The sequence below is a fragment of the Myxocyprinus asiaticus genome, chromosome 41 (assembly GCF_019703515.2).
Source record: "Myxocyprinus asiaticus isolate MX2 ecotype Aquarium Trade chromosome 41, UBuf_Myxa_2, whole genome shotgun sequence".
In the NCBI taxonomy this organism is placed as follows: Eukaryota; Metazoa; Chordata; class Actinopteri; order Cypriniformes; family Catostomidae; genus Myxocyprinus; species Myxocyprinus asiaticus.
The window spans coordinates 4,832,183-4,849,284 of record NC_059384.1 but is presented as its reverse complement, the minus strand read 5'-3'; the positions used below and the strand labels follow the sequence as shown (position 1 = coordinate 4,849,284).

Below are 17,102 nucleotides of genomic sequence, written 5' to 3'. Positions count from 1 at the left end.
GTACATTGAAAATAACCTGGAATATTCTTTTAAAGCAAGGGTGTTGCGTTAGCAACAATATTAACTCTGATGTATAACATAATACTCTGTAATGAGAAAGACTTGTAAATGGGATAAAGTTGGACATTGTAGAGTTGTGTAACAAATATAATTCACTGTTTTCAATGTCACATGAGATCCAATGCAATTACATACTGTATGAGTGAGTGTGTGTGTGAGTGTGAGTGTGAGTGTGTGTTTGTGTTCAGGGGGATCTCACACACTCTGTATTGTCTTTTCCTCCAGGTTGTGTCATATCCCGCGTTTGTATGTTGCTTCTTCATATATTCTCTCACTGTTCTACTGTCTACCCTCTCCTCGCTGTGTGTGCGTGTGTCGTGTTTGTTGTGACGTGATGTTGCTTAGTGTGTTTTCTATGTGTTTTCCTCACTCTACCGGTGACCTTTAACCCTGGCGTGATGTAGGACACACACACATGCTCACCAAGGCAACACGTACACAAACAAACACATGGGAAAGTGAACTTATTTGCATGTTGCTGTTGTTTAGGAGACTGTGCTGTGTCGAATTGCCCCAGGGTTAAAGGTCAGGAGTCTATAGAGGTCAAGGTAAATTCTAAAGAGTGGAATTTCTTGGGTCTGTGCCATCCAGCAAAACACTGTGGTCCTTTTACGTTACTGCTGGTCGCAACATTTTGAAGCTTTCAGAAAGAGACGGAGGGAAAACACACAACATTGACGCACTGTATAAAAAAAATAAAATTAAAAAAAAAAAATCTGTAATTTGTCTTGTTTTCCAGTAAATATACACTACCGGTCAAAAGTTTTGAAACACTTGACTGAAATGTTTCTCATGATCTTAAAAATCTTTTGATCTGAAGGCGTATGCTTAAATGTTTGAAATTAGTTTTGTAGACAAAAATATAATTGTGCCACCATATTAATTTATTTCATTATAAAATTAAAATGTAATAAAAAAAATAAAACAAAAGTTTTTTAAATTGATGACTTGGACCAAATAATAAAGAAAAGCAGCCAATAAGTGCCCAACATAGATGGGAACTCCTTCAATACTGTTTAAAAAGCATCCCAGGGTGATACCTCAAGAAGTTGGTTGAGAAAATGTCAAGAGTTCATGTCTGCAAATTCTAGGCAAAGGGTGACTCCTTTGAAGATGCTAAAATATTACACAGTTTTGATTTATTTTGGATTTTGTTTAGTCACAACATAATTCCCATAGTTCCATTTATGTTATTCCATAGTTTTGATGACTTTACTATTATTCTAAAATGTGAAAAACAATTATAATAAAGAATGAGCAAGTGTTTCAAAATGCAAAAATGAAATTATGCCATTATTACTCTCATTTCCCAGGGGTTGATTTGTGTGGTTACACTATATTTTACAGTAACCTTGTTACAGTGTAATTACATATGTAGGTACTGATTAATATTAATTAACAGCATGTACTTACTATAGGTTGATGGTTAGGGTTAGGGTTTGGTTTAGAGTTAGTTACTTGTAATTATGCATAATTTACTATCATTACTATAGTCATTACATGAAATATGTATAACAAGGACACTGTAAAAAAAAGTGTCCCCAGGGTTTTCTTTTTGTTATGTAAAGGTCTCATTAAAACTGAATTGGGAACTTTTTATCAGGCCTTTATGATTTGTTTTTGGTACTTTTCAAATGACTTTTATATATAAAATGTATTGTTTGAAACTTTTCCCAGACCCAGACTTTCAATATCCAAATTATTGCATGTTCAAAACTATGATAATCTAAACAAATAGTGAAATAAACATAAACCATTTTGATATTAATTGCATGAACATGTTTTCTATCAATTTTTCAAAAAGTACAACTGTCCCACAATTGTGGCATCATTTCCACCTCACTAAGAATTTTGCCCCTAACAAAGTTTTCTCAAAAGTTAGTGTACTTGTTAACCAAGTGGACAAAAGTGTCAGTGAAGAGCATGCTTGAGATGAAATATGAGATGTGTTGTTTGAAGAAATCACAGAATAATCAAAGTAACTAACACTTGTAAGCAGAATATACGTGCATATAGTTGGGCATCATTTCCAATCAAGCTGCAATTTTGCCAAATTATGCAAAAAGTGTGAAAATATTATTTTATTTAAGATACATAAAAAGTTAAATATGTAATTAGCCTCAGCAAGACAAAGGAGTCTGCCTTTTTATTTCAGAAACGTTAAAAATGTAATTTCCAGCACAGAAACTTACAGAGTTACGCACAGAATTTGAGATTGGCTGGAAATGACACTGTGGTGAGAATTTTCATGAAAAGAATTGGTGGGAATTTTCTGTTGGACATTGTTAATTGACTAATTGAATAAACTAGTGAGAGTGTTAAAATTTTAATGAGACTTTACTTTCTTGAAATCCAGTGCTGAAAGTGCCCAAAGTTGAACAAACACCTATACAGGATATTCTCTGTAAACAAGTTTTTTTTTTAATGTAAATGTATTAACAAAATTTATATTTTTTAAACTTTATATATATATATATATATATATATTTGACTGGAAAAAGGCAAAAATGCTTATGCTGAAATAATTTTTGTCAGTGCCAGAGGAAGAGTGTTTTTGTGTGGCACAGTTTTAAGAATCTCCTCATAGGACCTCACCCTGCTTCAGTTCCTAGCGTGTGTGTTAGATCTTGTTTTGAAGTGTGTGTGTGCTGTGTAATACTCTGACGTCTGACTGACTGGTTGACAGACTGAAAATGGGATATTTGGACAGACTCACAGACAGACTAACGTAGAGAAGGTAAGAACAAACCGTAATACTGTGGTAACTCTCCCAAGCCCACATCCATCCCGGCACTTATCCTGGCCTTGAGCTTAGCATTGTCTTCCAGGACAGCAGTATCTGTATCACTATAATGTCCAGAGCATAGACACACATATACATGATGTTATAAGATTGTTAACAAGTCCTTTTTGGTGATCATCCAGTGTCTTTGTTTAGGATATGTCTGTGTAAGTGTGTGTGTGTGTGTGTTTGGGTTCTGTTGTTTTGGGTAAAGCAACTCCAAGCCAAACCAGAAATGTAAACTAAACAGGCATGTCTTCCGCCAAACTGCTATCCTGGCTTCGTTCCAAACCCTAGTGAGCTGCCTACCTAGCAACCTTTTTTGGCATCATAAATGCAGTCTTATCAATCACAGATGCAAAGACTTTTCCAAAAATTAACCAGAGGTGGGTAGTGTAGCCAAATTTTGTACTCAAGTAAAAGTACAATTACTTAAAAAAATAAATAAAAAACAATTACTCAAGTAGAAGTAAAAGTACTAACATAAATAATTACTTGAGTAAGAGTAAGAAAGTATCCAATTAAAAGAGTACTCAAGTAGTGAGTAACTCGTTACTTTCACTCCCCCTGTATTCCATTACATAATACAAATTTAACATGTATTACAGAATTATTATTATTATTTTTATTATTATTGATGGAAATTATGTCATCATTCACCATGATGTTGTTCTAAACCCGTATGACTTTCTTTCTTTCTTGCAACAAAATAAGGAGATATTAGACAGAATGTTTGCCTGAGTCACTATTTACTTTCAGTGAATGTGTGGTTATTTTTTTTCTCCATATTTTGAAAATGGATGGTGACCAAGACAGTCAGTCTCTAACATTCTGTCTAACATCTTTTTTTGTTCCACAGAATACAGAAGGTCACACGGGTTTGGAACAACATGAGGGTAGGGAAATGATGACAGAATATTAAATTATGGCTGAGCTTTATATCACTTTAAAGGGATAGTTCACCTAAAAATGAAAATTCTCTCATCATTTACTCACCCTCATGCCATCCCAGATATGTATGACTGACTTCCTTCTGCAGAACACAAATTATGATTCTTAGAAGAATATTTCAGCTCTGTAGGTCAGTACAATGCAAGCTTTAAAAAGCACATAAAGGCAGCCTAAAAGTAATCCATACGACTCCAGTGGTTAAATCCATGTCTTCCGAAGTGATATGATAGGTGTGAGAAACGGATGAATACAGGGGCGCCGTATCATGGCTGACCCTGCACTCTGACCCCAGCCTAGCTGGGATATGTGAAAAAGAAGAATTTCACATTTCAGTATATGTGCAAATGTATAATGTGTGATAAATAAAGAAAATTATAAAATTATTATAATTTAAGTACTTTTTGTTGCTAGAAGTTCTTCTCCCTGCCCAGCAGGAGGCGATATGCAGAGAAGAATGTGAGTCACCGAAAACTCAAGAAGAAGAATGTGAATGTGATCTGTTTCTCATCCACACCTATCACATTGCTTTTGAAGATATTGATTTAACTACTGGAGTCTTATGGACTGCTTTTATGCTGACTTATGTGCTTTTTTTTTTTACTTTAAAATGTTGCCACCTTGCATACACTTGCATTGTATGGACCAAAAGAGCTGAGAAATTCTCCTAAAAATCTTCATTTGAGTTCAGTGGATAAAAGAAAGTCATACACATCTGGGATGGCATGAGGGTGAGTAAATGATGAGAGAATTTTCATTTTTGGGTGAACTATCCCTTTAAGGGCTCCTGACAGATCTGGAGGGATTTGTCAATAAGAGAGGTTTGGAAACCTTTTTAGTAATTATTACGGTGAAAACGTGAACAACGTTTCCACAGGGACATTATATATAATGCTGAAATATAAACCAAAGCAAGATCATGTTTTATTAATGCCTACTTTCGCTATTTCATAGCTTTTAAAGTCCTGTATGGATTCTTAGTTCAGTGTAGTTACAGTTTCAAGTGTCGAAAGAATTTAGATCATTAGTTCTGTACACAGTACCGCCGTTCCCTAAATGCAGAGTACGCAGCCTGCGTAGGGCACCAACCCCAGTCGTGGAACACTCTCTTCGCCATACGATCACCTTGTACCCGCATATCTCAAAGCATTTACACTTAACTTGGATGTTTGCATGAATTTATACAGATAATAAGCCCGAAGTAGCTGTGATAGTTTCCAGATCCCCCGCGAGGGTGTGGGGAAAATGCATAAATACTGCTCATGACATGCGGGATGCGGAACAAAGCGCCACTGATTTAAAAATGTATACTTAAAAACGTATGTCATAAGAACCCATATTTACAGAATCACCCTGAAAATGACCATCACCATGTCACAGAAAAGCCAACGTTATCATTAAAGCCACAACTTACTTCAACAACGTGCTGCCTTAAAGGGGACATATTATGCCCCTTTTAACACTATGTAATATAAGTCTCAGATGTCCCCAGAATGGGTCTGTCAAGTTTCAGCTCAAAATAACTCACAGATCGTTTATTCTACCATGCCTTAATACCCCTGTTTTGTACCCCTGTTCCAAATGGGCTGTTCTAGTGTCTGTAGCTTTAAATGCAAAGGAGCTGCTGCTCCCCACACCCCTTTCTTGCTGGTGCTATGGATAAACTGGCGACAACAATGCAGGAGAACTTAAACCATTAAAAAATTATAAATAACACTGAGAACACACTAAGTCAATCATCTTACTGTATTGTGCATAACAAAGGTCGAGTTATGAAATATGAAAAACAGCTATAGTTGTCGAAAATACCACTATTGTTTCATAATCATTTTTGAAATCTTCATTGCATGACCACTCAAGTGGGACTGTGGAGGACGCCAATCAGTTTATATTGTAACCGAAACAGAGCTATAGCTTAGATGTTATGGAATAAGGTAGTTAGGGACGAGTTGCTACGTTACACAAAGCACAATGTTTTCACAACAAGCGTTTTTCGTGCAATGTGCAAACTAGAAAATTCAGAAAGCCAAATTGCAAACATTAAAAAAGTATAAAGTGCGAAACTTACAACTTGCAAGTCTGAAGTTGGGTTACAGAGAGTTGGTATCGATCCATCCTTGATCCTTAGCTTTGAAGCAAATCCAGCCTTGTGCTGACCATCATTGATGAAGCAGTCTGAAATAGCTCAAGCGGCTCTAGCGAGGAGATAAATTTGGAGGACTGTGCACTGCTCGCTCAGGTTTTAATGAGGGCGGATCTAAGCTTCTGGCGGATCTCTTTGCTAGCCTTGGGCAGTACCTTTCCCATTTTGACATCTTAAGGGGCTGCAAACCTGAACGGCTCGTTCAGAGACACTGTTTTTTTTATTGATGGGGAAAGGAAAGAAACAAGGGGATGGTCTTTTACCATATTTTGTGGTTGTCTACACACACTGGAGACACATAATTATGTTCAAAAAATTTTAAAAGTGGATTTTGCATAATATGTCCCCTTTAAGATGAAGCTGCAGTTTTAATCTTGAAATATCCGCTTGTCTTGGTGTTAATGAAAGCATTGCATGACAAAATAATTTTTTCACTGTGCGGAGCAAAGAAAGTGTTTCACTTTGTCTGAAGAGCATGATGCAGCAGCAGTGATAGACTCCGCTTGAGTGACAGTCTGTGACAGCGCGCGCAACTGTGAACTCCCGCTGTCGTAAAAGTCCCATTCAGTAATCTCTCAATAAATTACACATTAACTAATATTAAGGAACGACACCCATTGTAACAAAGTAAAAGTAAATTGTTTTCATTAGAAATTTACTTGAGAGAGAGTAAAAAGTACCCACTTTTAAACCTACTGTAGAAGTAATTTTTTTCCCAGAAGTTACTCAAGTAAATTTAATGGAGTAAATGTAGCGTGTAATACCCACCTCTGAAATTAACTGAGTTTTGCTTGCCCAATGCAAATCCCACAACCATGATGCTAGGATGTTGTCAGTGGTTGCCAGGGCATTGCTGTGCTGTTTCTAGGGTGTTCTGGGTGGTTACTAGTTGGTGTCTTACTGGCCCAGGTCAAAAGTGCCCAATCCTAAATCTGTACCATCATGAATATTCTGGTCTCTAGATTTGGCATGAATCCCTCTTTTAATGCATATCTATAGAGATTTTTTGCCCGTTTTTAATCTAGCAAGTGAAAATCGTAAATCAGATCACTTAGAAAAGCCACACGATTTCAGATATCACAAACAGTTACGAGTTACGCACCAAAGTTTACCACCAGGGGTTTGAACAAAGTATGCTAACTATGCTAAGCTAAGTATGAGCAATATTAAATGTGATTTCAGTTACAGTTTATTGGAATGAAGGCTAAATACTGTATATCACAGCTCTTTAGTCAAGGATTACACAATAAAGTCATAAACGTAATATCCTTGTTTTAACACACAAAGAATGCTGCTTATAAGATACCTCGTTTTGACCAAAGTACAAAGCACTGCAGTGAAAATTTTCGAATCAGTAGAAATGTTGATTAGGAAAATCTACAGAAAATAGTTCCATTTAATTAAACAATACTATTTAACAAGCACAAAACACAAACACTGGGTGAGAATACAAAGTCGTTAGCTTAGCAACATGCTAACGTCTGGCTCTACTGGAATTAACTGTTAGCATTGCTCGATTCTCCCGGGCACTTCAGCACTTCCTGGTGTGGTGCGCAAGTGACCATTAACCATTTATGCCCACAGAAAGCATTTCAGATTAGTCACTTATGAGGTCCCATTTCAGTTTGCATGCTGCTTCCGAAACTAGCTGCCAATGTAGAGCATACACAGCAAAGCAGCTCACTGGATTTTGTAACATAGCCACAGTGTCTCAATTAAATGGACTTCAATTTGCTAATTTGAGATGATTCAGGTAGTGTGTGAGATACTCTGTGCATCCAGTTGGCTAATGGGAGTCAATTTAAGATCTAAGTATACTCTGATTGTTCACTTGCAATCTCTAACCTGTACACACATACACACGCATGTTGCTCTGGGCGTTACAGTGATCTCTTAGTGTGCAATATAATCCCTAAATGCTATTCACTGTTTTTAGAGGAAAGTGTGTGAGCGAGAGAGAGAGAGAGTGTGTGTGAGTGTGTGCGCGCGCAGACTGACCCTCCCTGCTCTAATGCTGTTTGCATGAGGCTATTTGCTCAGAGTCAAAGTCAGTATCAGACTTCTGGAAGTCTCTGTGAGGATCTCTATATAACATTGTGAGTTCTCTCTCTCTCTCCTCTTTCTGCTCTCTCTCTTCTATAATTCTTTTGTCTTCTTCCATATCATATTTCATTGTCCTTTTCATCTTATATGTTTAAGCTCTTCAGACTGTGCAGGCTTGTCAATTTTCATGTCCAGTTCATCAGTATCCCATTTTCTGGTTGACACTTTCAACTTGGCTCGTTGTACATATTGTGACAGTTTCAAGGTGAAATGAACAGCAGAGGTGCTACAACAATGACTTTTGTTCACTTTCACACAAATCATGAGTAAAACAGCAGATTATCAGTTCATAAACATGTACTTTTCACCCTGTTCCTCACAAAATGTTATCTTATGACATCCTTACGATAGTGTTACATTATAACATTTGCATTACATAACCAACTACATTTGCTAGTTTATCCAGGTGCAAACAAATTGTACAGTAGTTCCACTAAAAGAGCACTTGTGATGCAAAGGACCTGAGTACGAGTCCTGAAGAGTCGACACATGGGCCGAAAGTGTCATAGAAGCACCACAAAATGACATGGTTGCTTACACAGTTGTGTTTGTCTTGTCACATTTGCTTTTTATGACACTATCGGTTACTCTGTGGACATCTCACCTTGGAACTGCTGCAATACGTGTAATGAACCACGTAATATTTTGCAAGAATGTCGCCATAATCACATAATTTTCATGAGATCAGGCTGGAAGTAACACAGAGGAAACCGAAGATATTCCTAAACACCAGAAGAACTAACAATTAGACAGTAACAATATGTCAAACCTTGTGCTGTTCTTGAAGGTGTAGCACATACAGCTCTGCATATCATTCTAACACAAGGAAAGAGTGCGCATTTCAGCGCAGATTGTTTTATTAATCCATCACGATGTAATGCAGATTTGCCAAGAGGTTATATTGGAAGGATTGGGCAGTTAAAATATGATGAACAGGAATCCAAACTACTTATTTCTGTTTTGGGTGCAAAAAACATTACTGACAATATGGGTGAACCCCGGTTAATCAATAAAAAAACCCATTAAATATTAAAATAATGTATGATTTAACCCCTTGTGAATGATATATGTTTGCATTCTTCAGTAATAATTTTTTTTAAAGTGTAAAGCGCTGGTGTGGCCATACTCACATACTCTAAATTCTCATTTGATTGGTATTTGCATTTTGTTCATACAAATTGTAGCCTAAATTGGCTTAACATGGTAAAAACGAAAGCTTTTATGAGAGTCGCCATGAGAAAGATATTTTTCAAAACAAAACAGGTGTGCTCTAGTTCGGTCATGTGGTGTACATGGTAATAGCATGAACACAGTATATTTATTATTATTATTATTACAACAGGGTCTCCATCAGGTCTATATTTAGTCTATAAACAGTGAAGAGGTTATGCATTACAGGGGTGTAAATATGTATGTCCTAACGGCTTAATTCAATTGCAATTCTTACTAAATGGTGCAGTGCATCATTAAATCTGAATGTGGCCACAATTTGGTTTGATGCTATTTGATTATTTTGGTGCTATTCATAATTATTTTCAATAGTATGCTGAAAAGACAAAAATAAAAATGTGAGAGACAACCGAATATGATGATGTTGAAAGTACATTAGGAATCTGGATTTGGTGAATTTCTACAATTGAAACATAATTTCTATCATCAATTATTACAAAGTATGTCACTATCCAAAACTCATCTCATATCACACACACACTCCACTCATGTCTATTTGTGATGCTATTGATGTTGCATGTGTGTGTTTCTACTGCAAATGTGCATTTCCTGTCCACACCCTTTGCAAATATCGTAACATCATTTAGAAACCGATTGCATCAACTGATTTGGATTGTGGTTATATCAGTATTTGAAGGCCACCTATTTAACGTCTTTGCATTGTGGGCAGTGCTACATTGTTTTTGAGGTCAACAAGTGACACAACAGGCACTGTTTAAGTTAAAAGACTAGTTTGAGAACACAGAACAGTATTAGAGCAGTAGATCGGATCTTTTGTTAGAACACTGGACATTCCAGTATGGTCAGCAGCCCGCCATGGATGTGGTGCTTTGCGTTCTGGTCAGACGCCAATCAATAAAGCTTAATTGTGGGTAATGTGAGCTCTCTCTATTTCCAACAGCCCAGTGGTCAATACACCGACATACTGTCGTAAAAGGCTGGGCTGAAATAGCATCACAATGTATGCTGTGTACATGTGACCTTCATAGCAACATACAGTATATGACACTGATATGACGCAACAGTAGCTTGAAAGTTGTGTTGCAGAAATCGGTCTAATCACTTCCCCCCGTGGCTGTATCTGGAAGTGTTGAGTTTTACGGGTGAATTATCCACAAGGTGGCACTAAAAGCGAGTTATTGTTTTTTTGTAAATAAAGTAATACAGTCAACAGGAATGCCTAACCCAAACCCTAAACCTAATCGTCAATGGAGTAAAAATGTCAGTTTAGAGTGAAAATACAACCCTGCAGCATGAGGCATTTACATGTTTCCATTGATCATGGTATAATAATGGGGATTGTACTTGCTTGTTTTGATTATTGGGGGGATTTAAAAAAAAACAAAAACGGTTCCTGTTTTTGAGAATGCATTTTTATTATTATTATTATCATCATCATTATGACTGATTTCATATGGCATCCAATGACTGATGCTTGTGTTATGGCGGTCATATGTACTGTGGTGTATATTAAATAAATAGCACTAGCCGCCCAATCAGGGTTTCTAAATGTGGTTTTGATATTTGCACATAACCTATTGTCCTTCCATGTCATTCACTGTGTTTTTAACTCTCTCCACTGTGTGACTAACACTCATTTCATCCTTCATGCATCTCCAGGCCGTCAGTGCAGCGCCAGTATTTCTAATGCGTGACTCTGGGTAGGTATTGTATACTGAAACATCACTGTTATCTTCTTTACATGTTCAATCAAAAAATACCTCTTTCTAAAGTGAACATGGTAATAATACACAATACTATGCACTTCAATATTATGCAATTCTATATGCTTTACATATATTACTAATTAGTCATCATACTCGGAAGCATCAGGGGTATGAAAGCTGGTTATATTGTGGGCATTTTACTTGGTAAAGATGTCAGCCACTTTTAAATTTTGCATTACGTTTCGTATATAACCACTTATAGTGTAATGTAGGCATAAGGATGTACTATAGTAAGTAAGTAAAAAGGTGCTGCATAAATCATACCCCCCAAAATCGAATTACCATAACGCACTTGGATGTTATAGTTTTAGTGTTCTCATTGTTTTTAAATTTCAGAGAGTAAAAAAAAAAAATTCAGAGATTGAAAAAATATATATTTCATGAGAAAAAAAAAAAGCATTTGGGGAGAGTTTCTTATTTGTAGTGCATAGACTCAGGAAGGCACTAAAGCTGCCTTCACACTAGCACTTTTGGTGTGCACCTGGGGTCGAATGACATCAAAGTTCGGTTCTGTATAATGTGAACGCTGTTTTCTGAACTTGGGTGCGCACCCGGGAACAGCACCCAAGTCTGCTTGAAAAGGTGTCCTGGGGTACGGTTCATGTGAACTCTGGTACGGTTCGCTGCTAATATGAACACAGTCGTATCAAGTTGCGGAAGTGAACTGCTAGTGATGATGTATAATTCGCATCTTTGCAGACTCACAATCACAATTATTATGGTATAATGCATTTCTCATACCTGCTTGTGTCCAAATACACCACCTACAGAGAGCAGCTCACATTCTTCACATCTCTTGCACATGCATCTGCGGCAGACAAACACACATGTTTTCGTAAGTTTTCGTGGTAAATCCAAAGAGACAAACTTAATACTTCACTTAACACAGTGACATCTTCTCGAATTGTTACCTAGTTACAGTGGTAAACAGCTGCCACTTGTACGCACATTGATGATGTAATCGGACCGTGGTCCGGACCCAAATAATATGATGTGAACACAGACCAGCACGTGCAGCGGGAGGGGGAGGAAACGAACTCGGGTTCGGTCCAAGCAATCAAACCAAGTGTGAAAGCACCCTAAGACACCTAAAAAAATAACAAATAATTTACCTATAGTGATTTTTTTTTTTAACCTTGCGGTTCAGGGCTTCCATAGTTTTCATTGATGATTCTCATTATCATAATACAGTCATTTTTTACAGTATGAATGAACATTACATTTATATAGCGCTTTTCTGACTGCACTGCACTCAAAGCGCATTACACAGTGAACAGGGGACTCTCTTCAAACACCACCAGTGTGCAGCATCCACCTGGATGATGCGACAGCAGCCATAGTGCACCAGTACACTCACCAGCTATTAGTGGAGAGGAGAGAGTGGAGTGATAGAGCCAATTAATGGATGGGGATCCATGATTGATAAGGGCCAATGGGGGGAATTTAGCCACAACACCAAGGTTACACGTCCTACTCTTTTCGAAAAGTGTCCTGGGATTTTTAATGACTACAGAGAGTCAGGACCTTGGATGAAAGGCCTCTCATCTGAAGGACAGTGCCTTTTTACAGTATAGTGTCCCCATCACTATACTGGGGCATTAGGACCTACACAGTCTGCAGGGTGAGCACCCCCTGCTGGACTCCCTAATACCTCTTCCAGCAGCAACCTTAGTTTTGCTAAGGTTTCCCATCCAGGTACTGACCAGGCTCTGCCCTGCTTAGCTTCAGAAGGCAACCAGTCTTGAGCTACAGGGTGATATGGCTGCTGGGATTACAGTATAAAAGATGGTGTTGTACTATTAGATTTTTTTCTTTTTTCCCTTTATTTATTTATTAATTAAAACCAGCGAAAAGGAAAGGGAGTACCTACGGAGTATATACAAATATATATTAATACTTTACAATTTAAATAATATAGAAGGTTTTCATGTTGCGGTAATGAGAATTGAGGGTATAAAATTAAAATTAAAATATTCTTACAATGTAAAAATCTTAATGGCCCTTAAAATACTAAAAATATATATATATATTTTCCGTGCATATTTTGCATATATATTTATACTTAAAGACAAAATGAAACAGCATTTTTAACACATTTAACTTTGTTGGAAGTGAATTAGATTAAAAAAAAAAAAGTGAGCATTCTATACCAATATATTAGGCTCTGATATGATTGGTTAATTAATTGTCTCCATCCCTGCAGCCTTGATTACATCAGCAGAAAGAAGAAAAAATAAAATTATATATATATAATTTTTTTAGGTTTAAAGTTATTCCATTTTGATGTTTTTTGACTGTTTTTCTTTAGAATAACATGCACTGATAAATCATGCTCAATAAAAGCAGATGCTTTATCAAGGCAGTTTTAATTTTAATAGTTTTAATTTTTATTTCATCTTGTCTTTAAATATCAGAAAGGGAATTAGTTGTGTTTGCTTTCATAGTAGCTTTTCAACACTTTTTCGAAATTTTTTAACATTTGCATGTGTTTGTACATTTGATTGGTTACTTGTTTTCCTTGCAAATTTCCTCACTGCACTATCACACAAACTTCACATTATTACACTTCAGTTTCATCAGCCGCACTAACCCATCAAGTATCCATCAATCCCATTAAATAAATTCACTCTTCCTGTCTCATACACCCTCACTAATGCGCTCTGTCTCCAGAGGAGTCATTTTAAAAGCTCTTACTAGACAAACTTAATAAAAATGGGGTGTGGCTGTCTGAACGGCGTTGCTGACCAGGCAGATGGGTAAAAGAATCCAAGAGTAGTTGTTTTTGTTTCTCTGTCGCCCAGCGAATGTTTACCTGTCCAAACTGGGTGATGCGTGTTTCTGAGTTAACTGATGCGCAATGTCTGTATCTAAAAGGTGATACAGGTGGGACGTCCTTTTCTACATCCGCCATATTGGGTGTTCCAATTTCTCCCATTCATTTTAATACAAGTGCTCTGTCTCAGACTAAATAGTCTCTGTCGTGTAACATTGTTGACTCGCAAAGTAAACAGAGGGGATGTTAAAGTATGTTATTGAGGATGAAGTCAAATAGGTTTGGAACAACATGAAGGTGAGTAAATGATGACAGAGCTTTCATTTAAGGGTGAACTATAGTTTAACAAGCGTTCTTGCATTAGTGTGGCGGTAATAAACCTCAGTACTCAAGGGGGCGATAGAGTTCCCTTCAAATGTCTGATCCATTAAATCTGATTTCTTATTATTCTAGCTACAGTAGCTATAAACATGTTGACAGTGTAAACGGTCTTCTTTTGTGGTTAATTAAACTATTGTTTGCTATAGTTACAGTACAAATAGTGTAATAATGTTACGCTAAAGTACGCCATAGCACACCTTGCGGCAATGCTGAAAATGAAGGTGTACTTGCGCTACGATTTGAATTGCGTTCTGACACATTTCTGACACACAAAATGCTCAAGCGTCTTGTATTCGCGTGGCTAAAAGTTGGCAACCCTTGTCACGTGCACTGTGAAAAACAATGTATACTTTGGCCTTTACAAGTACTGAAAGTGTGTGAAGGAACGTAACAGAAAGAGCATAATGTTGGGTGTGTGTATGTGAACAGCAAGCACAATAATTGTGTGTGGTGTATTGTTGAGTTTGTGTGTGTATGGTTATTGTGTGTATTTGAGCGTGGTTGTGTTTTATTGTGTGGGCATTTACTGTCATTACTGGAACTGTTAGTGTGTGTGAGTGTTTGTATTTGTGTGTGCATATTATATCAGACCTGACTCAGCACTTTCTCTGTCTGAATGTGTGTGTTTGTGTGTAAGCCATTGTCCTACTTTCAGAGAAAACGTTTTCCTTTTATTTTTCCTTATGTGTTTTCTTTCCAGAGTATTTTTCTGTGGTCAACTTGTGGCAAACTTTTCCCACATTCACCTCTCTCTCTCCCAAATAAACACACCTGGAGGGAGATAAAGGGAGAGAGAAAAATACAGACCTGATATGTGGGCAGAAGATTGCTGCTAGTCATGACACTTCACTTGATTTGTTGGTCCCAAAAGCCTGTTTAACAAACTCCCAAATCTTGATGTAGCACTCATGTAAGTTTGATTGAAATTGTTATTACAGTCTGACAAGATACAATGCCAAGTCGCCTCTAATTACATGTTTACACAAGTGGTTTAACCATTTTTGGTAAAGCTTATGCTAGGCTTTATGACCTCACAGTCAAGTGAAATGTAACAGGATGTTGAAGAGGTTGTCAAGGAAACCAGCCAGCGGTCCACATGAGCATGAGCACTCTGTTTATTCTCTTGCAATGTAGAGTGCTTCATAGAGTGATATTTAATACAGAAACATTTGAGAATTACAGTAATGACGTCCTCTTATTGGCTATGTATACTATAGCTTAATGTTTAAATATATAATGTTTTTTCAACACACTCTCACGGCAAAATTGTCAGGATTCGAACGACTTTTCTAAATTTGGCTAATTCGTATGATAATGTGCGACTGCACTCGTTTTAATTCCCACGACTTTCACTACAGCCAATGATGTCGCTGGACATCGTTTCCATCTAATATGCGACAATTACTTGCTTCTGTCACACACAACAGCTTCCTACTGAATGGTTAAGTTTAGATAAGGGGTTTGGGTAAGGGCATAATATTAATAAGTATGTCCTTAATGCCTCGTGCGCAAAACTCGTGCTTCCGCATTAGACATCCGGGAATTTGCACGTGATTAAATCATACGAGTTTATGCGAACAAAATCATGCGACATCAAACGAAATAGCCACCTCGTAAATTATGTACGACTTTTCATGAGATCGGGTTGTGTTTTTTCCAGGCTTGGAAAAAGTCATTAATAAAATATCTTCAATTGTTTACAAATGCAGTCTACGACCAAATTTAATCCCAAAAATTTCCAGCCTGATCTCATGAAAATTACGTGACTGTGGCAACCTTTTTGCTATGATACTATGTGTGAAATGTCCACTGTGTGGCGCTAAAAGCGAGGTAAATGTTCTTCCAAACAGTTGAGGCTTTTATGGTTAATGCTCTATTGAGTTTTAAATCTACAAAATGGGCCTCCCTACCCTAAACCTAACTGATAGATTCACGAAAATAATTGTGAGATGGAAAAAGCACAATCACTAAAGCAATTACGTTATTTTGTGGTGCTTCTTTGACAATATTGTCTCATGTGTTGACATGCTATCTATCTATTATTCTCTCTCTTTCTGTTTCTTTCTTTCTTTCGTACCTCTATTTTATCTACAATTGTGCTCAAATGTTTGCATACCCTTGGAGAATTGGTAATATATGTACTATTTTTAAAGAAAACATGAGTGAGCAGGCAAAACACATTTCTTTTATTTCTTATGGGATTCATATTCAACTGTAGGTTATAACAGAATGACACAATCATAAAACAAAACATGGCAACAAAGAAAAAAATGAAATGACCCCTGTTCAAAAGTCTGCATACCCTTAGTTCTTAATACTGTGTATTGCCCCCTTTAGCATCAATGACAGCGTGCAGTCTTTTGTAATAGTTGTCGATGAGGCCCCAAATTCTTGCAGGTGGTATAGCTGCCCATTCGTCTTGGCAAAATGCCTCCAGGTCATGCAAAGTCTTTGGTTATCTTCCATGAACCGCACGTTTGAGATCTCCCCAGAGTGGCTCGATGATATTAAAGTCAGGAGACTGTGATGGCCACTCCAGAACCTTCATCTTTTTCTGATGTAACCACTGGAGGGTCAACTTGGCCTTGTGCTTAGGGTCATTGTCATGCTGGAAAGTCCAAGAGCGTCCCATGCGCAGCTTTCGTGCAGAAGAATGCAAATTGTCTACCAGTATTTTCTGATAACATGCTGCATTCATCTTGCCATCAATTTTCACAAGATTCCCCGTGACTTTAGAGCTCACACACCCCCAAAACATCAGTGAGCCACCACCATGCTTCACAGTGGGGATGGTATTCTTTTCACTATAGGCCTTGTTGACCCCTCTCCAAACATAGCACTTATGGTTGTGACCATAATTTTGGTCTCTTCACTCCAAATTACAGTGTGCCAGAAGCTGTGAGGCGTGTCAAGGTGTTGTCGGGCATATTGTAACCGGGCTTTTTTGTGGCATTG

At 37.3% G+C, this 17,102-nt stretch overlaps 1 protein-coding gene across 4 annotated transcripts in view; it reads left to right on the top strand.

Annotated features, from left to right (window-relative positions):
* LOC127431556 (potassium voltage-gated channel subfamily C member 1-like) overlaps positions 1–17,102 on the top strand; it is an 80,156-nt gene that overhangs the window by 51,949 nt on the left and 11,105 nt on the right. For 2 of the 4 annotated variants that reach the window (XM_051682020.1, XM_051682018.1), the window contains exon 5: positions 286–306. The exons of the other annotated variants lie outside the window; for them this stretch is intronic. In XM_051682020.1, coding sequence (XP_051537980.1) covers positions 286–306 — 21 coding nt within the window. The remainder of the gene's footprint in view (positions 1–285; positions 307–17,102) is intronic. 4 annotated transcript variants of the gene reach the window in all.